The 23,572-nt window shown below is 48.4% G+C and overlaps 8 protein-coding genes across 8 annotated transcripts; 4 read left to right on the forward strand and 4 right to left on the reverse strand.

Moving 5' to 3' along the window:
• Nucleotides 1-825: 825 nt before the first annotated feature.
• Nucleotides 826-4,510, forward strand: N7533_010763 (uncharacterized protein; the record flags this gene model as incomplete). The annotated part of the gene is made up of 4 exons (XM_057107413.1): nucleotides 826-1,292; nucleotides 1,347-1,417; nucleotides 1,511-1,855; nucleotides 1,929-4,510. The coding sequence occupies 4 exons, from the start codon at nucleotides 826-828 to the stop codon at nucleotides 4,508-4,510; spliced, it is 3,465 nt and encodes a 1,154-aa protein (XP_056954791.1).
• Nucleotides 4,511-4,753: 243 nt separating this feature from the next.
• Nucleotides 4,754-5,788, reverse strand: N7533_010764 (uncharacterized protein; the record flags this gene model as incomplete). Its single annotated transcript, XM_057107414.1, has 3 exons — nucleotides 4,754-5,354; nucleotides 5,414-5,599; nucleotides 5,655-5,788. The coding sequence occupies 3 exons, from the start codon at nucleotides 5,786-5,788 to the stop codon at nucleotides 4,754-4,756; spliced, it is 921 nt and encodes a 306-aa protein (XP_056954792.1).
• Nucleotides 5,789-6,166: 378 nt separating this feature from the next.
• Nucleotides 6,167-10,214, forward strand: N7533_010765 (CHAT domain-containing protein; the record flags this gene model as incomplete). The annotated part of the gene is made up of 2 exons (XM_057107415.1): nucleotides 6,167-8,302; nucleotides 8,376-10,214. The coding sequence occupies 2 exons, from the start codon at nucleotides 6,167-6,169 to the stop codon at nucleotides 10,212-10,214; spliced, it is 3,975 nt and encodes a 1,324-aa protein (XP_056954793.1).
• A 487-nt stretch (nucleotides 10,215-10,701) lies between these two features.
• On the forward strand, nucleotides 10,702-12,228 carry N7533_010766 (ERF4 family protein; the record flags this gene model as incomplete). Its single annotated transcript, XM_057107416.1, has 2 exons — nucleotides 10,702-10,751; nucleotides 11,031-12,228. The coding sequence occupies 2 exons, from the start codon at nucleotides 10,702-10,704 to the stop codon at nucleotides 12,226-12,228; spliced, it is 1,248 nt and encodes a 415-aa protein (XP_056954794.1).
• A 608-nt stretch (nucleotides 12,229-12,836) lies between these two features.
• Nucleotides 12,837-14,244, forward strand: N7533_010767 (AP-2 complex subunit mu; the record flags this gene model as incomplete). The annotated part of the gene is made up of 2 exons (XM_057107417.1): nucleotides 12,837-13,173; nucleotides 13,247-14,244. The coding sequence occupies 2 exons, from the start codon at nucleotides 12,837-12,839 to the stop codon at nucleotides 14,242-14,244; spliced, it is 1,335 nt and encodes a 444-aa protein (XP_056954795.1).
• Nucleotides 14,245-14,517: 273 nt separating this feature from the next.
• Nucleotides 14,518-15,782, reverse strand: N7533_010768 (uncharacterized protein; the record flags this gene model as incomplete). The annotated part of the gene is made up of 4 exons (XM_057107418.1): nucleotides 14,518-14,701; nucleotides 14,764-15,065; nucleotides 15,112-15,609; nucleotides 15,744-15,782. 4 exons carry the CDS (start codon nucleotides 15,780-15,782, stop codon nucleotides 14,518-14,520), a joined length of 1,023 nt encoding a protein of 340 aa, XP_056954796.1.
• Nucleotides 15,783-17,137: 1,355 nt separating this feature from the next.
• N7533_010769 (sugar porter family MFS transporter) lies at nucleotides 17,138-19,049 on the reverse strand (the record flags this gene model as incomplete). Its single annotated transcript, XM_057107419.1, has 5 exons — nucleotides 17,138-17,383; nucleotides 17,437-17,835; nucleotides 17,886-18,420; nucleotides 18,470-18,629; nucleotides 18,686-19,049. The coding sequence occupies 5 exons, from the start codon at nucleotides 19,047-19,049 to the stop codon at nucleotides 17,138-17,140; spliced, it is 1,704 nt and encodes a 567-aa protein (XP_056954797.1).
• A 2,445-nt stretch (nucleotides 19,050-21,494) lies between these two features.
• On the reverse strand, nucleotides 21,495-22,808 carry N7533_010770 (uncharacterized protein; the record flags this gene model as incomplete). Its single annotated transcript, XM_057107420.1, has 1 exon — nucleotides 21,495-22,808. One exon carries the CDS (start codon nucleotides 22,806-22,808, stop codon nucleotides 21,495-21,497), a length of 1,314 nt encoding a protein of 437 aa, XP_056954798.1.
• Nucleotides 22,809-23,572: the final 764 nt, after the last annotated feature.

Raw genomic sequence — 23,572 nt, forward strand, 5'->3', positions numbered from 1 at the left:
GTGTGAACAGGGAACGGAATAGATGTTCTGGCTAATTAATTTACGATCCGGTATTTAACAAAATCTGACCGGATCAGCCCTGGCGGACAGGTCGGATAGGAAGACCGAGGAGAACGACTAGTAAATTAAAAAACACCCTAGTGAGTTTAGCAGGTTAGACGAAGAAGGTCAAGGGGGGGAGAAGAGCCAATTTCGGAACAAACGGCGAGGCTCATAATCTCTTTTTGTGGTGAGGGACCCGCCACTTATGCAGTGTGAAGGAGCTGATCCTTGCTCGATCGACAGTTTCTCGATCGGTGGGTCTAAAAGATACATGGGTCGATGGGCCGTCGATGGGTCCATACCCTAAGGTACGGAGGTAAGCCACACTCGCGTGGGTGTTTATTGTCCAGTTCCTTGTCGCTTGACCCTGCCCACCCAAAACTCAAATCAAATCAGTTAAACAATTGATCGTCTTTTTCGAAAGCCCCGCATTCTGGGATTTCCGACTATTAGCGGTGTCATCTGCTCGTTTATATGTAGGGGGAGTCCGGGGCTGGGTTCCAGGCCGACTTTTCTTGAACTTTTTTGCTATTTTGATCGCATACGGCCCGATACCCTCGTCAGACACCTCACCTCGACCTGAATATTATTAATTTTCTCTTTCTTTTACATTGGCCTCCCTTAATACCCAGCCTCCCTTAACCTCCAACATAATATACGCGAACCTACCGCTGGGATATGCGATCGGCGTTCGAAAAACACTCTATCCTCATATAGAGGCGCCACTGAGACCATTACACTACGTCAACAGAGTGCGCGCGTGGTTAGACCGAGACTTCCAACATGAAGTGGCCATTATTCTTCACAATCCTCCTGTTGTTTCTATACTGCAGTGAGACATTAGCTGCTCCAGCAGTGGAATTGCAGCGCCGAGAGCCGGACGCGGTTGCGACTACCGATAAAACCGAAGAACAAAACGCGACACAAACAGCAACAGACAATGGATCAACTCAGACATCCACCACAACTGCGACGGACGCGAAGGAAGCGAAAGCAACCACATCCAAGGCTGCCCACGCGGCCTCCACTACTACGACTAGCGATGCCACAACTGTTGCGACTACCGTTCCATCGCTAGATACCTCTGCCGCATCTGGCGGTTCATCATCACAAAATTCGACAAAGTCAACTGGGATATACACTGGAGGGCTCCCGCTTCAGCCCGATCTTAGCCCGGCTTTAGGAGTGGGAGGATTCATTCTGTTGATATCTGGGGCAGCTTTGGCCCTCATTGGAATTCGGAAAAGATGGTGTGTTTTCAACATGAGGATATGAAAGCTCATGCAGTAGCTAATGATCGACAGGCTTTATATCTCTTTATCCACAGCATTCCTCGCTGCTTTGGGTGTTATAGTGAGTTTCTTCGAGCCTTTCGGTACCAACGCAATCCATGGATATGTCACTAACTGAGAATTTTAATCCAGGTTTTGATCGAATATGTGATGAATCCCCCCCGTCACTAATGCAGTTCAAGGTGGATACCTTGTTGCTGCAGTTGTCACTGGAGCTGTGTTTGGCGGACTAGCCCTGGTGTTCAAAGAAATCACCGAAGGGCTTTGCTGTCTATTAGGTGGTTTCTGCATTGCAATGTGGCTGATGACTGTCAAAGCTGGAGGTCTCGTCACCGAGAGTGGAGCCAAAGTCGGATTCATCATCGCATTTTCTGCTGGGTTCTATTGCCTATCCTTCAGCCACTATACTCGCTCATATGGTTCTATGGTCTGCACTTCTTTCGGAGGCGCCACTGCCTTGGTGCTCGGCATTGATTGTTTCAGTCGGGCGGGCCTCAAGGAGTTTTGGCTCTATGTCTGGGGTGAGTTCTTTTCTAACCTGCTTCCAAACCGTAGTATTGTACAAGATCACATAAGTCTAACGATTTGACACAGGATTGAACGATAACATGTTCCCGCTGAACACCAACACTTACCCTGTTACTCGTAATATTCGTGTCGAGCTCGCTATCACAATCATCGTCACTGTATTTGGTGTGATCGCTCAGATGAGACTGTGGAAAGTGATCAAAGAGCGCAGAGCAAACGAAGCAACATCTCGCGAGGAGGAAGAGAAAAAGAAGGAGGAGGCCGAAGCAGAAGTCGGCCGACAGCTCGAGGAGAAGAACCAACAGGAGCGTGCTGAATGGGAACGGATGTACGGCAATGGCAGCGGCAAAGAGCCCTCGATGACCGAGACTGCGGTGGCAGATGACTCGAGAAGAGGTTCGGACGGCTTCAACTCCTCAAACAATGAGACTGCAAACTCCATCGAGATGAAAGATATGGCTGGTCCCGACGGTCAAGGGGGTGCTTCTGACTGCAGCAACACGCTTGATGCAGTGAAAGAAGGCGCAGAAGAGGGAGAGCAGACAGGCAAAGACGACGAGGACACTCCAAGCTGTGGTCAAAGTCACCACACGCCGATCGATCAAGATGAACGTGAACCCGACTCGCACTCGAACGCTAATCTCTCGCGACCTGCCACTCCGCCCCCCGAAAAGGTCTTCCACGTGAACGCGAATGTGCGCGATGATGCCTCCGAGAATGGAGCTATCATGGGTTCCGAGGTTGGCACGCCTCGATCGAAGCGCTTATCTGGAATGTCATTCAGAAATCGTATGTCATGGCGTAGTGGAAACGGCACAAAGCTCAATCATCAATCCGAATCTGAAGAGGCTCTGGTTGTTCACGATGATGCCACGTCCTCCGTGGCTGGGGTTGTCGATGATGTTCAAACACTGAGCTCCCGTCGGTCAAGTATCGCATCCGAGATCCACAAAGAGACAGATGATGCAACACAGCAGAGCGAGTCAACGGTGAAACAACTGCCTCAGAAAAACATCCTCCTAGAGGCGGAAGAGAATCATCTCAACTCCCAGCCAGCAAACGCAGCGAAGTCGATTATTGCTGTTAATTCACCAGAAAGCTGCCCAGAAGACCCAACCATTCTCGTCTTGCCACAGACCAAAGACGTGCCAAAAACAGCCGAGAAGTCTGTTCCAAAGAAGAAAATCCAAAAAGGAAAGGATGTCTCGAAGACGCAGCCCGAAATAGCAGCAAAGGCCGAGCCATCGGATATTTCCGAAGTCACGAAGAAGGCCGAGACACTAGAGAAGGTTGAAGACGTCCAAAAAGACGAGATGGATGTTCAAAAGGTGGAGACACCTGCCAGGGTGCCTGAATCTACGAATACATCGAAGAAAGTTTCTCTTGAAAAGGAATCAGAGTCTACCCCAGGACCTGTCGAAAAGCCCGAAGAAATTACCAAGCCCCGAGAGCCCGAGACCGAAACGAAACCTGAAGTCAAGCCTAAACCGCAACCGATCCCCGTCAAGAAGCCAGTGAAGCCAAAGCTGGACATTTCGACAGTCAAGCGTATTCCGGAACAGACTTCAAAGGTTATCCATACATTCCGCACAAACGAATGGGCCAAACATCTGGCAGATGCCGAAACGCCTGACCTTGAGCCTCTGGAATTCGAGCCTGAGCCAATCGAACCTGAGAAGGCCGACGAAGCTACTGCTCCAGTCAACGTTGATGAACTGCTCCAGACGCCACTCAATGCCCAACCCCCTCCAGCTGTGGCCAGTCCTAAGGAAAGCTCAACAGTTCCCGATGAAGCCCACCGGCGATCCCGTCTTTCAATGGCCCCCGTTCCTGAAATGCCCCGTTCAAAGACAAGAAACAGCGCTTATATGATGTCTGGGGCCAAGTCACCAATGGTATCTCGGAATGTTTCGTCATCATCTTTGGTTGCGCAGCAGCTCGCTGCAGACGACGGTCTTGGTCCTCTCAGAAGCCCCTCGGCACCACTGCTGACCATTACCACGCCAAATACTGGATACGACAATGATAAAGAGCAAGCAGAATCGCCTCGCTGGAGTGGACCCCCACCTCTTCTCGCCGTGCGTGAGGACATGGTGCGCAACCGAATGTCCTCAACCTCATTACGACATGACCCATGGGGACCACGAAATGCATCTCGGCAGTCTCTGGTCGATCCAGGCCGAGTCATGTCACCACCTTTGTCCATTCCTGATGAAGGAGACGAAGCGCCAACGGGGATGACCTCTCCAGTTCACGACGACGATGATGTTCCGCTCTCCAAGCGCCGCGCTATGCTCCAGCGTCAAACCATGGAGTCACCATCAACAACTAGCCTTCTTGGCTTGGATAGAGCCCGATCACCTCCGGTTGCTTCAACAAATCCCGGAAAGCCAGCCGCTGCAATGGCAGCATGGCGCCAATCGATGCGAGAAGACATCTCGTCAAGACGTGATCCACTATCACTCAATTCATCACCAACAAGCCCGGAGAGGCCCCAAAGTACTTGGGGATCTGTACAGCAGATGAAGGATGCCTCGACCACACGAGTGGGTGATGCAATTGCGGAAGGCATGCAAAAGGGCAGCATGACCGATCTGCATCGCCAGGCAATGCGCCGCATGCAGGCCTCCGCGAACCGAAAATTGTAGATGTTGATGAGTTTTGATACCCTTTTGTTTTGATTTGAGTCGTTTATTTTTACTTCCCCTGTCTATTTTTTTTTTCGGCCAGTCATGATTTGGAGTTTGGGGAGATACGAACGAGACGGTATATAGATAGTTCGATGCACATAATTCCTAATGAAACAATAATTTGAATGAAAACCTTTCTAGCACATACGCAATGCGATCTAGATTTCTCGAATGCTCTTTCCTCGAGCTCCGCTCAATCATTTATAGCAAGAAGTGCTTCGGCGCCTTTTCGAACATCTGTATTGCCTGTTCTAGCCTCTTTTCATACCCCTCCTCTTCTTGGCCATCCTGATCATCCATCACTGGTCCATCCGGCTCAGTCTCGAGCCCAAGCTCGACTTCCCTCTCGCCTGCACCTCGGGCTGTATTCACAGACAAGATGTCGCGATATAGACCCATTGATGCTGGCAGCTTAACCCCATCAATACCATCTTTTCCTATTTTGATGAAGCGCGCGTCGACAAGTCGATACTGAGCTGCCCAGACATGTGGGTCGGCTACTTCCATGGCCATCTCCCATGTGGAACCGACGCCCAGACTGACTGACCCACCAACAGGTACGCCTGATAGAGCACCGATTATGGCTGACGAGACACCCGCTGAGATATCCGCACTCTGGCCATTCGATACTATTGCCCTAGTCCCTTCTAGAAGGTACAGACCGGTCAAAAGCCATACCTTGGGCCGACGAGCGAACTTGAAGTTCAGCAGATAGGCACTATGTGCAGCTGAGAGCCATAGCTTGAGCTTTTGCTGTGCCGCCGGGGTTTTGAGGATATTGTCTGTAAGGAATGCTTCAGGACTGCGTATTAAAAGTCAATACTGACCAGCTTATTCAGGGAAGGGGGGGGGGCAATATACTCTTTTAACGTGATTCTAGATCCTTTCTCTGCAACGATGATTCGTTCACGGTCTTTGTGGTATGCAAGGCCGATATTCATGATTTCGCCAGCCTCCACGCCCACGGAAGGGGACAGACGCGAGTAGCCCCGGAATACGGCGTTTGATACATTCGTGGTGTATGCATGCTCAAACAGGCCCTTTTCGCTAAAGAACGAGGTCAAATTTATTGATCATATCCGACAGAGAAACAATTACTCACTCTAGTAATTCATGAGTATAATGCCGAGCGATCATCGGCTGCCAGTATTTCTCCAGGATAAGCGAACCAAGGGTCAGTGCCTCGGGCCGCTCCCCGACTCCATACAAAAAGAACGAAGAGTCATCACTGCCCATAATGAAAGGAATCCAATGCTTAAATCGCCAAGATCAGATCGACCACCTTGTGTGGATTAGTGTTTAAGTGTCGTCCTGGGCGCCATGCCGCTATTTACTCTACTTTTTGCTTGTTTCCTTTTGTCCTGTCATCGCGGGGCTCCAGGCACCCCCGCTAATACCCTTCTAACCTACATCGGGCAAGATTTGGCGAGCGAACTTTACAACCCCGGTGATGATACTATCGGAAGTGATGGGATGGGGCACTCCAATCACTTCAGAGTCCCACATTTGCCTAGTGCTTATCTTGAGCGGACATCGGGGGGGTTTCTTCAATTGTTCAGTCACCCGAGAAGAGAAGCAAACTATGTTGTTTCCCCCACGCTGCTAAATGTAATGATGGATTTTGATCACTTCCTTGATCTCTGTGGTAGATCACTCTTTACTGAAGAATACCGAGGAGATTTAGATGCAGTATGGGACCTAATCCAGAAAGAGCAGCCCGAGTCAGATGCGGAGCCGGATGCTCGCGCAGAATATTTGCGATGTTCATCAATCTATGCAATCTTGATCGGCAGGTTCGGAGATGCTTATAGACGCCTTGATGAACTACACGGGATTCTGGATCAACTGTCTCCGGAATGGGGTCTGCGATATACAAACTACTCCCTACTTGCCGACTATACTCGCCGCTACCCTCCATCCCTGCACTTTTATCACGAACGGGGTCGGCCAGTGAATGCTACAATGTTGAGCGATATCATCGGCCCCTTCGATATCATGCAACGGATGATGGCAAATGTAAATAAATACATGGCCCAGGGTGTGATTCGCGACCAAGGCTTCTGTCAGATTCTGGGCGCTGTATCCGGGTTTCCCTTGATACTTCGGAACGCAATAGGTCGCATTCATCCGTTGTCACCTGGTAACGGGATAAATGCAAACACCAAGGATTCTGCGGTGATATTGGAAACACTGTCGACGTTTTCAGCCTCCCTGATCAAATATCGCGACTTGGCAGAGAAGAATGGAGCGAAAGGCATTGCGGTCTACTTGGGCCAGCTGATTCTTGAACTCCATTTAGCGTGCCAAAGTCCTGCTTCCGCGCAGCTTATGAAAGAGATGCATCAAACCTGTGACAGCATAGGCGACTATGCGGGTCTCGCCAAATTGAAGGTGATGGAAGGGGATGGTCTCCTCAGTCCGGGGTTTACCAGCCCTCTCGCGTTGAATATCATCGTTGCGGATTCTTTTTCTGGTACTGCAGATGAGTCAATTTGGGATCCTATTGAATGTGACCTGAAATTCTCTTACTCTTCGGAAGCGCGAGATTGCTACGATGCTGCACTGGACCTTTTCCAAACGGCCAACTCGAAACGTGGACAGGCAGCGGTTCTACTTCGCCAGGCTTGCTGCTTACACAACTCCGTACGCCATGAGCCAAGCAGAAATGCACACCAGCACTTGAATACATTGGTGGAGGCAGAGTTGAAGTTGAAAAACTCGATCGAGCTATTCGGTCGAGATGAAACGAACTCACAGATTGTCAAAGCCCATCAAATTTTGATAGGTATCACGAAAGGCAATCCACGCGAAGCGAAAGAAACTGCATCGTCCATAGGAAGATGGGGTGCCGAGGCGCGAAACGAAATAGTTGTCCATTTCATTGCCGTTCTTTTCTTACGTTTTGCACATCAAGAATGGTTCAAGTTTTCCAACATGGATACTGCGCTGCTGGGATGGGAATGCGTGTACGAGGTTGCAAAGCCTATTGGAGATGTGATCCCGGTATTCCAGTCCCTGGTTTCTCGTGCATGGGTCCACCACGAGATGTTCAATTCGGATGCGTGCCGGATTCTCGTCGAGGAGGCGCTGGGTATGCTTGATGAAGTGATCGCGTATCTTGACTCGAAGATCGAAAGTAACGGCGATGACCAGTTGGGTCGAACAGACAGGTCGACTCTGTTGACTAGCAAGTCGAATCTGCTTTGGACTTTTAGTCACAAGGTCAGCAGTATCTATTTACGGCTCGAGGATCTGCAGCGTTTCCACGATTTCCAGACGAAATTCGCCTTTTGGATCGAAAATGATCCCTGTTTTCACCATTTTCGAAAACGATTGCAAGAAGATGATCGTACGTGGACCTTCGACGCTTCAATCACCTACCCGCGCAGCAAAATCAAAGGAATGTGGAAAAAGGCTCTGGCAGACGAAGCCGCAAAGATGGCGCATGGATCAGCAGAAATCTCGTATCGCCGTCTGCTAGAAGAGGGTGATATCACCAAAGGTGAAGCTTGTCTCAGCCAATTTATTGAGCAAGCAGAGAACAAGCTCGAACGTGTCTGGACCAGAGACTTGTATCGAATACTTGCCTGTGAACGAGTCGGCAATGCAGTCAAGGCGCGCGAGATTTTGGACTCCATGACGGATAACGAGCTATTTGATGGGAACATCAATGATTTTCAGCAAGGTTACAGTGTTAGGGGGGACTTTTCCTACGGTGGCAGAAAATGCGCTGTCGTTCTGCGTGTTTGGGTGCGACTTGGACAGAGCCCGCCGAGTCATCGATATCATTTGCGACATATCTCCAACATTCTTCGAACAACAGAATGAAAGTGCCCTGGACTTTTCCTTCCGACTTGGCTTTTTCGGTGCAGTGATGAGGGAGAAACGGCCACTGGCAGAACTCGCTTTCTCTAAGCTCCTCGAGGCGCGAAGTATCATCGACATACGCAGATTCCAGACGACTGATTTGGATGCGAAGATTGGAAGCTCCATGGCTGGGTGGACAACCGAAGTCTATTTGAATCTCGCGCGAATTTGCCTTACCTGGAACGATTCAAAAACCCCCATCGAGCTTGCTTCCAAATATGACCACGGCCATTTCGGCGATATCTCTTGGACGGAGCATGCACTTCTATTTGTCGAGATGAGTAGAGCACGGGCGGTTCTTGAGTCCCTACAATCCCAGGCAAGAGAAGCGCAAAAGATATCTGGCGCGCCCGAAGTGGCTCCTCTCACCGCGGCAGTTCATAAACGGCGACTACTGCGATCTCTGAGCTCTCTGAAGAGTCAGACCCCCGAGCAAGAGAAGGAAATATCTGATCTCCGGGAGGAAATCAAAACTTTTGAACAGGATGGCAATTTGTCGTCTGCCTCGACATTCATTGAGACAGTCAACTCTATCATTCAGCCACAACGGCTTTATGAAAGCATTGATGAAAATGCGGTCGTAGTAGAAGCTACGTTTGGACCTCGTGGGGTTGTTGCATTTGCGATCACCAGGGAGGGCATTCAACAATCGATCCAAGGACCGACTCGAAATGTTGACATACGTCGACCTGTCATGCTAACCATGCAGATTCTGCGAGAAATGACGGGGTACGCAGGAGAAGAGGAGGAAAGTCGCAAGACAACAATAAACGAGCTGACCAAGACCATCTCGCATATTTTGCTACTGCCTTTCACGGAGACTATCCGATCAAAGTCCCATGTCATTTTTTCCGTATCGGACCCTCTAACTGCATTTCCATTCTCGATTCTCCCTTTCGATGGGAAGCCCTTGATCATGCATGCGGCTGTTTCACAGGTGCCTAGCCTGACGGTCTTGTATTACCTGTCCCAGCGTGAATCAGAATCGTCATTACCATCCGTGTCTGTTTTGGCGAAGTCACCGCAGGAGACTGAAGAGCTCCTGGATGTGGCAAGAGGTGGCACAGATGTCAATTTACACATGGCGGGCATTGAAGCAGTTAACATTGCGCGGATGTTTGCGACGTGGCCCATCGAAGCGTCTCATCTCTCGAGGAAAGATTTCCAAAAGTACGTAGAGGGTGGATCTCGAGTCATGCATGTTGGGACACATGGAGATATCAATCATCGTAATCCGTTGCTTTCGTCCATATCCATTGGGCATGGCCAGGATTTCCGCGTCGTTGATATGTCTGCGACCCGAAGCAGCGTGAATCTTCTTGTTTTTGCCGCGTGTTTGAGTGGGTTTGGAAAAGCGACGATTGGCAGTGAAGTTTTAGGGTTCTCGCACGTCGTTTTAAGTACAGGCTGCCAGGCCTATATGGGGTCGTTGTGGAAAGTGAGCGACTTCGGCTCCATGTTTTTGATGACATTGTTTTATCGACGACTGAAGAGTCATCCGGAGCAAGCAGTGGGAGAGCTATTCAGACAGGCACAGCTGGAACTTTTGAACATGGATGTAGATCGGGCTAGTGTGTTGCTTGATGAAATGGTAGAACCGTGGGAAACTTCACAGGAGCAAGGAGGATCTGAGGGTGCGGCCGAGATTGCAGCTGAGTTTGTGCCCGATGCCGAGTTTCTTGTTTTGACTTTGAGGATGATTCTCAGCCAGTTGGATTGGACGAGTCCATTCTACTGGGCACCTTTCACTTTGGTGGGATATGGAGGTTTCCGATTTATGGGCCAAGACCGCTAGCAGACTGGGCCGGTATCCAGCTTGAACTTGAAGGAATACAATGAACTCCCCGCTGCCTGTAGGGTTCGATAGATGATATTTGCAGATAGTATGCAGATATGCACATATGCGTATTTTAATAGACACATCCTAGTGAACTGGACACTAGGGCCTTGAAAGGGGCGTTGATCGTAGTGGCCTGTGCTGGACCAAGGGCGTCGACTAGTCTATCTGACAGACGCGAGTGCTTTTCTCCATACTCCGTACTCCATTACCCACAGTCAAGGCGCAGCTGCAGACGAACCAGAACCAGTTCCCTGGGTCAACTAGTGGGATTGGCCCACTTGTACCCGATGAGATGAGATGAGGCGAGGCGAGGTGAAACAAGGGAGGCCAATTAATATTAATAACGGTGAAACCGGGGCAAACGCAGGCCGTTGGGGAGTTATTTGAGTTAGTCTGAGTTTGGAGATGGACAGATAAAGTCATAAATCCCATTTCCCACGCCATGGTGGAGATACTCCTTTATTTGTATAGGTATAGCCTTGGTGTTGAAAGGTACGGAGTATACGTGAAGGTATAGCCAACTACCGCCTGGAAGGATTTTCGCCTCGTTTTTTCGGCTCGGGGCCCTTTTTGTCTTTCGTTCACTCTTCAGTCTTCAATCATTCCTGATCTAGCTTCCAGTCCTTCCTTCATTTCTATTTTCCCTTGATCTCAGTGACCTCAATCGCATCAGATATCACCTACCTTGATATAGGTACACCCACATAACCTACACCCACAACCCACGAACAGCTCCAGATCTGGGGATGAGCTCTGACGAGCTCTGACGAGCTCTGACCCGTGGAATCATACCCACATTCCCTTCAAAACGGCGTCCTTCAAAGGTTCTTGGACCCGGGATCCTGGGGACGTGGTTGAACAGAACCGGTTGTTCTCACGCAAGTCCAACCTTGGGAAGAACAAGTCCGAGTGGCAGCGCCAGTGCGTCCCCGGCCCCTCGTCTTCGTCCTTCCCTTCAATTCTTCGTCCACCCGCCGTTCGTCTCGCCAACCCCGTCAATCACGTCCCGAGAATTACTCCAATCTCTATTCCTCCATACCAATCCGACGAAAATCTTCCTCTCGGCCCCCAGTCTCCTCTACTCAGCGTTCCCGAGCGCCGACGCAGTCGCCTCACTCCCTCCCCCTCCCCGTCCAGTCTTCTCGTCGAGCGCAGCCAAGGCGAGACCGAGAGTGGCCGTACGAGTATCGCTTTACCTCCTCGCCATCGGAAGAGTGAACACCTGTCCCCGACAGAGATGGCCGCAGCATTTGCAGGCAGTGCGGCCCGGGATATAGAGAATCTGCGGCCTCCGGAGGAGGTCCATTTGGCTTCCGATGGAACACGCCGAGATGCTCAACAACCCCGACATGTCCAGTCCCAAACCTCCTTACGGTCGCAATCCCAAATCGCCACTGTCCCCTCCAATACAGGTCAACAGGCTCCGGCAGATGTCGCCGAGGAACTGGCCTGGGGTCCCGCCCACCCCTGTTATCCTCATTTCAACCCCCATGTCCCGATCGGTTCGCCAGAATACCTCACAACGCGAGTCATTCGTATTCGACGCGATTGGATGGTCAAAGGAGACCTGGCACCGACATTCTCAAACCTATACCCAGAGATCTTGGACCCGTTACTATCGGAGCAGGAGTTCCGCCAAATCGTCTCGACAGTCAACAATGGCGTTGTCAAGGCATTCGACCCCTATAGCCTGCGCAACTGGGTGGATGGGGTCATTGGTCTCTTGACCGGCTGGGTTTGGGACGACTTGAACGCCCCCGGGGTCAAGGGCGAACTGCAGCAGGTGGAGTCCTGGCTTCAGAACTGGAATCGCGAAGTCGGTGCCAAGGACGGTGTACACATTTGGAGCCTACGACGAACGGCATACATGTCGATCGATATCCAGATTCCTGATCCCAAGGTTGGAATCGTGCCCAGCGAGGCCCCCTCCTTGCCGAATACCAGGCCCAGCACTGGTGTTGGGAATTGAGTTGAGGCACTTGACCCCTTTCTCCTTTCTCTTGCTGTATATCTTTGTAATTTCTGTTGATCTGACCCGGGTCTTTGCATGATATCCCACACACCCCAGCAGTTGTCCTCCCCTTCTCTACCCTCTTTCTTTTCTCGTCTTGTCCTTGTCTCCGGACAAAGTGACTATGACCCCTTACCATATTCGATCTTGCATCCACCAACCTACCTTCTGCTGCTGGGGGGTTTGCTTCCTGTGATTTTCACATATTTCTTTTTCTTTCTTTTTCTATGTTTAATTTCGTCACCATATTTTATCAGATTTGCTGGTGCAATCCAGCAACGGGGCTGTCTGTCTATATCGAACCCGTTCAACAATACCAATTCGTGGGAGAGGGCCACCTGAATAATTAAAATTAAAAATAATTTAATATTCAGTATTAATATTCGATAATAACAATTCAAATACTCCATACTTGTACTTGAAATCTAAATACTCACATACTCACATACTTCCACTTCCACATGGCTCAAGATATCCACAGGCGGTGTCGATCGACCCCCCACATCCCCCCCCGTTGAGCTCCTTTAACTCCCTCTCAACCGCGAGATGAGCCCTCCACCACCATCATGCTATCGGGCATCCTAGTATTCAACCAGAAGGGCGAGAATCTCATATTCCGCGCCTTCCGCTCCGATTGTCGCCCGCGTCTGGCCGACATCTTTCGCATCCAGGTCATCTCCAACCCGCAGGTCCGCTCCCCGATTCTGACCCTGGGCTCCACGACCTTCAGCCATGTCAAGCACGAGAATATCTACCTGGTCGCTGTGACCAAGAGCAACGCCAATGCCGCGCTCGTTTTTGAGTTCCTCTACCGGCTCATCCTGCTGGGCAAGAGCTACTTCGGCAAGTTTGACGAAGAGGCCGTTAAGAACAACTTCGTGTTGATTTACGAATTGCTCGATGGTAAGCATTGATTGAATTGACCTCTTCGAAGTAATGCTTGTATATACTAATAAGCTTGTGCTTGCGTCTTCAGAAATTCTCGACTTTGGATACCCGCAAAACACCGAGACAGACACGTTGAAGATGTACATTACAACAGAAGGGGTCAAGTCCGCGATCGCGAACTCGCCCACAGACTCCAGTCGAATCACCATGCAAGCGACCGGAGCCCTCTCATGGCGTCGTTCCGACATCAAATACCGCAAGAACGAAGCCTTCGTCGACGTGATCGAAGACGTCAACCTCCTGATGTCCGCGACCGGCACCGTTCTCCGCGCCGACGTCAACGGCCAGATCGTCATGCGCGCCTACCTGACCGGTACCCCAGAGTGCAAATTCGGGCTCAACGACCGACTCCTCCTCGACAACGGTGACTCCTCTGGCGGCAAGGGTAGTAAAAATGGTGGGATCAGCGGACCCGGGGGCAAGGCCACGCGTGCCGCTGCAGGCTCCGTCACATTGGAAGATTGTCAGTTCCACCAGTGCGTGAAGCTGGGCCGCTTCGACTCGGATCGTATCATCTCTTTCGTGCCGCCGGACGGCGAGTTCGAGCTGATGCGGTACCGCGCGACGGAGAATGTCAACCTCCCCTTCAAGGTGCAGCCGATTGTGCGAGAGATCGGCACGACTAAAGTCGAGTACAGTGTTGCGATCAAGGCGAATTACAGCTCGAAGCTATTCGCTTCGAATGTAGTCATTCGCATTCCTACCCCATTGAATACGGCCAAGACTACTGAGCGGACGAGCCAAGGTCGAGCGAAGTATGAGCCCGAACATAACAACATCGTATGGAAGATCCCTCGTTTCTCGGGCCAGAGCGAGTTTGTCCTCAACGCTGAGGCGACCCTGACTTCAATGACCCATCAGAAGGCCTGGAGTCGGCCTCCTATCAGCCTTTCCTTTAGCATTCTCATGTTTACTTCGTCCGGTCTGCTGGTGCGTTACCTGAAGGTCTTCGAAAAGAGCGATTACAGCTCTGTGAAGTGGGTGCGCTATATGACTCGTGCGGGAAGTTATGAGATTCGCTTTTAAATGGGAATGCCCTGCCTCCTTGTCTTTCATATTGGTGATCAACAGGCGGGGTGTTTGGCGTTGATTGGTGTTCTACAATGCATGCTCGAGCTTATCCTTCTTCAACAATGCATATAGTCAGGAAATGTCTGGCAATTCAAATTCTTCATCTCATAATCAAGTAAATGAATTCATAATCTCTGCAATACCCCTCCACATTGACTCATACTAGTACGCCTAGCCTCATCTCTTATACATCCATCCACAACCAAGCAACTTGAACATAACGCAGCATCAGGAGAATTGTATAACCATTCTGCCCTCCTCCACCTTCCCAGCGCCCATCAGATCAATCATCTCATTGATATCCTCCAGCTGAAACTTTCTCGGGTTAACCTTGGGATAGATTCCCTTCCGCTGGGAGAATTCAACACAAGCCGCTGTACCAATTTGGCCTGGAACTTTAGCCCCGATGATCCTATATCAACCACAAGTCAGCGATGAAACTCTCCCTCGTCACAGCGCCAAACAATAACATACTTGAGAGCCCGAAGTGCAATCACCGTAGGATTAATGGGGACTTCTTCAAGGGGAATCCCAACAGCCATCAATCTTCCCAACGGCGAGAGAATAGACAAGGCAGTCAAATACGCCGCCTTCGACCCAGACGTAACAACCGCCGCATCAACTCCTCTACCACTATTCAACTCTCGAATCCTCGCAATAACCTCCGTCGCCTCGAGGTCCCGCGTATTCAAAATCTCATCCGCACTACCCCCAGCCTTAACACTCTCCAACTGCCCATCATGCACATCAATAGCAATAACCTTCGCCCCAAACGCCTGCGCATACTTGGTCGCAATCTCACCTAGCCCCCCCAACACCCACAATCGCAACGGTCTCTCCAGGCCTCAACTCAGCCCGTGTAAGCGCGTCCCAAACCGTAATACCCGCGCAAAAGATCGGCGAAAGCTGCGCCGCCGTCGCGGGACTATCGCGCGGGATAACGACCGCACTCGCCGCGTCCATGGTCGTATACTCAGCAAAGAAGCCCGGAGAAGTAACACCGCGCATCTTCAGCTGAGCACAGAACTCCGTCCCGACGGCTTTGCACTCGTGGCAATCGAGACACCAGTCTTGCCATAGTGGTGCGCCGACCCGATCGCCGACCTTCAGGCCGTATTTGGCGGCTTCGGGGCCTAGGGCTTCGATCTCGACTACGGCTTCGTGGCCTAGGATTAGAGGGGTGCTGGCGCTGGCGGCGACTTTGCCTTGGATTATTGTTAGGTCTGAGTGGCAGAGGGAAGCGGCGAGGACGCGGACGAGGACGTGGCGGCCTTCTGGGGTTGGGACGGGGACTTGTTCTATTACGAGGGGTTTGCCGTGCTGGGGTTGTTAGTGGAGGTTTCTTTTTCTTTTTTTTTCGAGGGCTGTGAGTTGGGCTTTCTGGGACGGCCAGTGATGGATGGGAATTTGATGCTGTTTCAAAAGGCTCGGAAGATAACTAGTATGGATGATACCTCTTTCAAGACGGCGGCTTTCATCATCTTTGGTGCCATTTTGACGTCTGTGCTATTTCTAGCCCTGGAGTGGTTCACAGTTGATCTGAGTCTACTTTAAAGCTCAGCTATGATGCTATTATGCCTGCGAAGATAAGTTGAAACTTGAATGGTCAAATACTTTCTGGCCATATAACCACAACTAAAAATTAGTCCAGTCCGGTCTATTTATACATGTTTGTCTAGGCTTCCACCTACCCCGCAACGTTGCGAGTCATTGTTTCAAACACCTGGACAGGCAATCCTTGGGACGCTCTGCAACTCCTATTCGTGTCCGGGTGAGCAGGAATTCCGAGCGCCGAACTGAGGATGCAGACCTCGGTGCAAAGAGGGCGCAAGACCCCGCAGTTCTCTAGACCTTGGCGAGCACTACCATGCATAAAATGGAGTGATTCAAATTGCAAATGCTTTCACAAGATTAATGCGAATAATATTGACGAAAAGGACTCGTTTAGCAAAATATTGAGTGAACTTAATGTCAGTTATAGGCTGCTTCACTAAGTACCAGCGTCATGAAATATGCTCTCACATTCACCCTTCAAGTTGAGTCTAACCGTGACTAGCTTTTCAGATTTGAGTCATATCTACCGAATATAACCCGTGCTACATGGATGGTATTCTAGACAGATACACACTCTCTGTTTTGTGCCGCTTTCTCCTCGTCTTATAACGGAAAAGGAGTAGATAATAGTTATAACCTTGACCTCAGGTGCGGTGGAGTCATGTACGGAATAGTAGGCAGGGAAACGAGAAATTCGGAATATGGAAGAAGAAAAAAGAAGGACAATAAATAATTGGCATCCATGGATGTAGATGATATCATTTCACTTCCTAAGAGAAGGTTCTCCTAATTGGGCGGCGATCAGCCTAGAACAAAACCCCGCGCGGGCTTCACGGCCACTTGCATATGATGCCTGCAGCATGTTTTTTTCTCTCTGTTCCTTTTTTCCAAACAGACTTTTTGGCTTTGTTTGAAATCAATCCATCGTGCCGCTTATGAAGCCCACTCAAAGCTCTTCTACCTAGCTACATTGGTGGAGCCGATTGAAAGATTCGAAGGGACCGATGCACTGGTAATGGCGAGGAAACCTCTATGACAGACTAGGAAGTGAGGCACAGATGTACTAGTACTATAGCGCGTAAGGGTGGGATCAATGCGCGATTCGCGAAGATCGTGAAGGTTTCAGTACTACTACTAGTAGATTGATTGTATCAAGTTGATCCCCTCATTCCGTTAGAACTTTGCAAATGTCTACCAATATACTATCTATGAAATGGACGAACGCTTTTCGCTCTTGCTGGCCGACAAAGTCAAAAGGATATCACCGCAAGCGTTGATCTGCATGCTTCACACCCTAGGGCATTGCCTCAGCCTGTTGGCTAGCAGGACCCTGCTTGAGTCCCGCCCTTATCTCCACCCGTCGTTCAGCTTCCTCGGTGGTACTTTTGTCTTTAAACACGGAGTCCATCTGCTCCAGAGTACGCCCGTTGGTCTCTGGGACAAGGAAGTAGACCCAAACAAATGAAATAGCGCAAAATGTACAAAAGAAGACATAAGTGCCATACGTGATGTTTTGAATCATTGGGGGAGTTATCAATCCCTGTGTCATTGTTAGCGGTTTTTACTCAGTTAAAGGAACCTGGTATCACTCACAATGATAAAATTGTTACCCCAATTAGACATAGTGCCGAACGCACACCCTTTGGCACGAAGTGAGGAAGGAAATATCTCGGCGGGCATTGCCCATGGAATAGGGCCCCAGGTTGCTCCAAATGTCAACATGAAGAAAAGAAGAAAGGCGACGCTTGCCCAACCTGCAGCTGTATGCTCGGGCCAGCTATCCTGGTATTTACCAACAAGGACGGCAATCACAAAATGCGAGATAAACATGCAGATTGCTCCTCCCAACAGAAGTTTGCGGCGACCAAACCGATCTATACCCCAAAGAGACCAGATACAGGCAACAACCTGGCAGATATTCATTATACCTGACATGATTAGCTGCATCTCATAGTCTAATCCCATGCTCTCAAATAAGCTCGGCGAGTAGTACTATACGCGTCATTAGCAACTATAAACCCCTTTTCCGAAGGCATACGGACGATCAAGGCATTGATTCCGACAAATTGTTGGAAGAACATCAAACCCACAGCTACTTGAGTTCGTTTATAAATTGGCATCTTCCAACAATCGATGTAAAGTGCAATCTGAAGCTTGATTGTATTCCAAATACCCGGGTTGAGGAGGTTTTGATGCTTCGTCGCAGAAAGTTCATTCCGATATGCACACTCAGATCTGATTTCGTACCATTCTTCCATGACCCGTTCATCGGTGGTGGAATGCTGGCGGATCTTGGCAAGTGTCTGGAGACTTTCCTCGTGTCGACCCTGTTGGCAAAGCCACCGCGGGGAATAAGGAATGAAAAAGACCCCGGCACACATAAACATAGCCGGGATCAACTGGATCAAGAATGGAAGACGCCAGGCCCAAAAGCTAGGGATATACCGCGTTCCATAAGTGATGTAGAAGGCAATCACGATACCGGTGACGATGCAAAGCTCTTGGAGCACTAGCAAAGTGCCTCGAATCTCTGGAGGTGCGATTTCGCCGATGTATAGAGGTGAGACCATGGCAAGCCTAGGTAATCAGCAGGGACATTATTAAGGTTGATGGATTCAGTACACACATTCCCACGCCGATACCACCAATAAAACGTGCGACGGTGAGCATTGCGAATGAGGCTGCGCCTGTCTGTAGAGCTCCACCAATCATGAATATAACGCCAGCGACGAAGATACTCCATTTGCGGGAGATTTTGTCAGCAAGCCATCCTTGGTTCATCGCACCTATTATGTATTGTTAGCTCTGGTCCAGTCGAATTGGTAATTTTCCATGAACTTGCCGATAAATGCTCCAAGTTCCAGAACAGCGGTCATAAGGCCTTTCTTGAAGCCAGCACCCGAGGCATTTGCAGAAACCTCGGGAAAGTCGTCGAGAAACTGTGGCATAACGAGTGTGATAGAGACCACTCCCTGATCATACCCAAATAGTAAACCACCTAAGGTAGCAAGTAGGGCACATGTAAAAACGTATCGAGAGGCGAAAAGCCCCGAGATTCCACTTTTCGTATAAGTGCGTCTCAATTCCCAAACTGGTGCAGGGTTTTCCATATCCACAGACACCGTAGATCCTCGCTGAAGAACGTCTGGTGATTCTTCGAGGTGGCCGAGGGTATCCTCAGCTGGGCTGATCTTTTTCTCGTCCATTACCAGAATGTATTATGAGAATTGCAACTCAAGTGGGATGACTGGGGAATGTACTAGTACATATGAAAGTCCGGGGATACCGTGGGGCGATCGGATGCAAGATATACCCCGTGGGGAAGTGGCAAACCTACTGAAATGAGCGGGGGGGGGGCAGGAATATGGAGAGGAAGATGACCTCCGGGAATGCTTGGTTTCAGGAGGTTTGTTTGGGTTTGGACTCGGAACTTGAAATCCAGAGATCTAGATCAAACACAATTAGTTATGCTTTGTGGTAATTAGTTTGTTTAATTGCTCAGTTCATGTGCCGATCAGTTAGGACCACGATTTTTCCTGGAAATTAACCAAGTAGTAATAATCCTTCTGCCATTGGCAAGAAAGACCTTATACGACTTTCTCTTGTCTACTATTTGGTAGCCACATTTTCTGGGGCTGATCCTCAAGTTATAACACAGACTCGACTCCACCACGTTTTTATTGGAAGATCGAGGGAGTAAGAAAGCATAAGAGCCAAAGAGCAGGAAGGCTGTGCAGGTATGGCGATATTGGCAGTATTCCTAGTACTCGGGGAATGAATTCCGGTGGGCGGCTGGGGCAAATAATGCCCCCCTCCCCCATTCCGTTCAAGCGAGATATGCAAATAAATCGGATAAATCAGCGAGAAGCGTGCCAAAGTCCGAGGATTTTCGATGTGATATCAATCGTACAGAGGTTTTGTACATCCCTCGCCTAGGCGTTTAATATACTAGTACTAGTAAGCTACTAGTATGCAGATTATTCTTCTGTGGAACAATCCCCGGTACTTCTAGTAGTCGCTTCAGGTTGTAGTCTATGGTGTGTAGGGATAGGAAGCACCTGGGCATCCAAAGGTACCAGAGGATGATGGATCGGTAGATGGATATATGACTATGGGAGGAATGACCCGACGATATCTACTACATGAAGTGGTGTGGGCTGACTTAGCCATGTGGGTGCCTAGGGCATCCCGAACCAAAAGAAAGCATGAAACAAATATCATTATTATGGCAAAGATAGAAGAATGGAAAGAGGGCTATCAGATAGAATAACAGCAATCAACCTGTAAAGCTAAAGCCCAGCTTTCTACCTAGTGAAATCTGGGAATGCTCGCTGGCTGTCTGTCAAGCAGACAGGTCGATCACAAGAGGACAAAACCACCACACTCGCAGAGTGCAGGAGAGTAGTAGACAGCGCGTGACGCTATAGAGGGATGAGAGAACGTCTTATTGCTAAAGCCTTAGTTATATAACTCTAGGATACTGATGTTAAGAACAGAAATCCCTATTATATACTACTTTCCCTGAAAATTTGACTATTACTTGGTTAATTGATAAAAGAAAGAGAAATGAAGATAAAAGGAAACCAAAAATAAAGAAGTATCTTGATATCTATTTATATCGTACTATATTCTAATAGAAGTCTAGTCCTTTTTATCTATTTTTATCTCTATTTTAGAAGTATAGAAACGGTAACGAGACGCCCTCAATGAATGTCCTTGGCTACTGCCAGCTCACGTAGCGTCATGCGGCCACGTCTACCTCCGTATTCTCAACTTCCCCCCTTTTCCCCGTCACAATGGTTATGACCTTAGTTATGCCCTGGTTTCTCTTGTTTATGTTCCTCCTTTCTGATACCTCGGATGGTAGTTTCTCGTTACTACGGCCCTTTGTCTAATCTGTGTATATAGTGTCTTCACCTCCTAGTGTCCCTGGCTAGTCTCTTCTAGTATCTTTATAGTATCTTTATATTTAATTTATGTTCAATCTCCTCCGTGTCTATATAACGGAACTGTCTAAGAAGACTAATTTAGTGTATTAATTTGGCTATGTAGCGGATAGCCTATAAGTCTAATATAATAGTATTGTAATTATTTAAGTTTCCTAGCTCTGTTTTGTATCAGAGCTTACTTAGTAGCATTGCTTAGAGACTAGTATATAATAGATATTAGAGGAGGATATACTGAGGGGTCTAGCTATCCTCCTTGTAATAATACTAACCCCGGTTGAATTTGTCTTCTACTTTTTCTTTATTCTTATTTCCTCTATATTATTACGTGATGTATTTGTATAGAAAATACTTTAATCTAATATACTCCGTCCGTATCTACATAACGATTAATATATATTGTTTTGGTAGTTCCTAGTATAGTCTTAAAATTGGAAGGTACTCTATAATTTTATGAATTTCACAGTTTTAGTGTCCGGTATATGGTAATTTAAATATAGAGAATAGCCAGTAATTCAGGAGTATTTTTACATTTTTACTTACTATGGTTATTAGGGTTATTTAAATGGAATTAAATTAGAAAAAAGGTCTAGCTAGTAATCTGCTAACTAGAACAAAAAAAAATCTAATATCTATGGCACCGATAATATTATTTAACACTAATATCACTAAAGGTATCTCTCTAGAATTTGTCAACATGAAGAGTTAAGTTTGGCAACTTAGCTCGGCGAGCCCAACATCTGCACACGTTCCTTCCGGCGCACCCAGAGGGAAGTCACAGAGATCATTGCAAACTATGCCTGTAGGTACAAAGACCAAAAAGCCATAATCCGGATAAGAAATGCGATATTCGTTGTTTGGGTCGCTTGATTTGTATCCTGCTCGGCAAGCACAGCGGTATTCGCTTCCTAGGTAGATGCATGACGTGGTTATATCGCACCCATTTGGCACAGAGCCGATATCACAGGTAGGGCATGAAGGTAGGGTGGAAGTGGTGGTTGTCCTGGAGGTAGTTGTAGAGGTGGTGGTAGTAGTAGTAGGGGCAGTTGTTGTAGATGGAGAGGTTGTGGTGCTTGTTGTAGTTGTTGTGGTAGTACTAGTAGGGATAGATGTGGTTGTGGTAGTTGTTGTAGTAGTTGTAGATGTGGTTGTGGTAGTTGTTGTAGATGGAGAAGTTGTGGTGCTTGTTGTAGTTGTTGTGGTAGTACTAGTAGGGATAGATGTGGTTGTGGTAGTTGTTGTAGATGGAGAGGTTGTGGTGCTTGTTGTAGTTGTTGTGGTAGTACTAGTAGGGATAGATGTGGTTGTGGAAGAAGAGGTAGTAGTTGTAGTAGTGGTTGTTGTAGAAGATGTAAAAGATATAGTACTGGTTGTTGTTGTAGTGGTTGGTATAAAGGTAGTGGTAGTGGTGGTGGATGTGGTAGTGGTAGTTGAAGTTGTAGTTGTAGGAAGAGATGTAGTAGTAGATGTAGTAGTAGTGGTAGTAGGGCTAGATGTCACGGTAGTGGTAGTAGTTGTAGACGTCGTTGTAGTTGTTGGAATAATATTTGAGGTTGTAGTTGCAGTTGTAGGAAGAGACGTCGTGGTTGTTGTGGTTGTTGTAGTGGAAGGAGAAGTAGTGGTTGTGGACGGGCTAGATGTTGTACTGGATGTGGAAGTATTACCAGTCTCAGTAGAGCTATTCGATCCAGTATCTGTGGTAGAGCACGTCGTAGTAGGTTCAATAGTTGGAGGAGTACTGGTTGTAGTTGGTGAAACGGTACTAGTCAAGGTTGTCGTGCATGGACTGGTCCAAGTTGGGGTCCAGGAGCTTGTGCATGAACTTGAATGATCTGGATGATCACCAGGATGCCCGAATCTCTCCAAATCTCGATCATAAACTTCAGGATCGACTGCGCTGGTTGACAAGCAGCTAGTCGACAAGGCGTCCGGCGCCACCTGCTCCACCTGCCCTGGGGCAGAATATGCTGGACCAAGGCAGAGTAGAAAAACCACCAATAGAAACAGATAATTGGCCATATTCACGAGGTTGGCTTAAGGTATTCTTTGGTCGGTGGGGTCAGCTGTGTAAAGTCTGACTCGGTTGGTCTGAATTTTGAATTAGTCTAGAGCAAGATGCCTACTACTGGTGTTATTACTTATAACACCAGCTCGCAATATTCTAATACAACTGAATTTTCCTATGATTTCATATCTTGAAGTTGCATTCTACTGCTAACTATCATGCCATCACTCTAGTTATCACTATACTTAATACATTGCTGGAGGATGTCATGACTATTCCCGAGGTCTAGAACCCAAATGACACGGTCAACTTTGATTTGATACATGAACCTATATTACTATTATCTTCCAAGATTCTCATAAACCCTGGCTCGAGAAAACTATTTAAACCATATAGCAAAGTCGACAAATGAATAGCATGATACAGCTGGGGGAAATTCTAGCCGAGTTACATCTGGTAAATTAGGGCCTAAACTCTAAGAAGAGAGCCAAGTCCAACTCCCCACTACTTGGCAGGTGATTCATAGACTAATCGAAGACTTTCCACACCACCAGTGGTCCACAACTAACCCTTAGAAGTCCCGAACAATGAATAAACCATTGAGAAAAAAGAGTGCCCTTCATTGAAAATGAACTTAAGTGCGCGTGCGGCCGCCATTCCGGTTTGGTTTGAATGCGGGAGTTGATGAATCGACGAAACCGGCGCTTTGCCGGGGAAGAAGGGACTCTAGGTCAAATTGAAAGGATTCCCTACCCTTTTCCGTGTTTTCAGTAGACAC

Source organism: Penicillium manginii (assembly GCF_028828005.1).
Source record: "Penicillium manginii strain IBT 31320 chromosome Unknown utg000008l:1.0-3226943.0:1.0-3228205.0, whole genome shotgun sequence".
Lineage (NCBI taxonomy): Eukaryota > Fungi > Ascomycota > Eurotiomycetes > Eurotiales > Aspergillaceae > Penicillium > Penicillium manginii.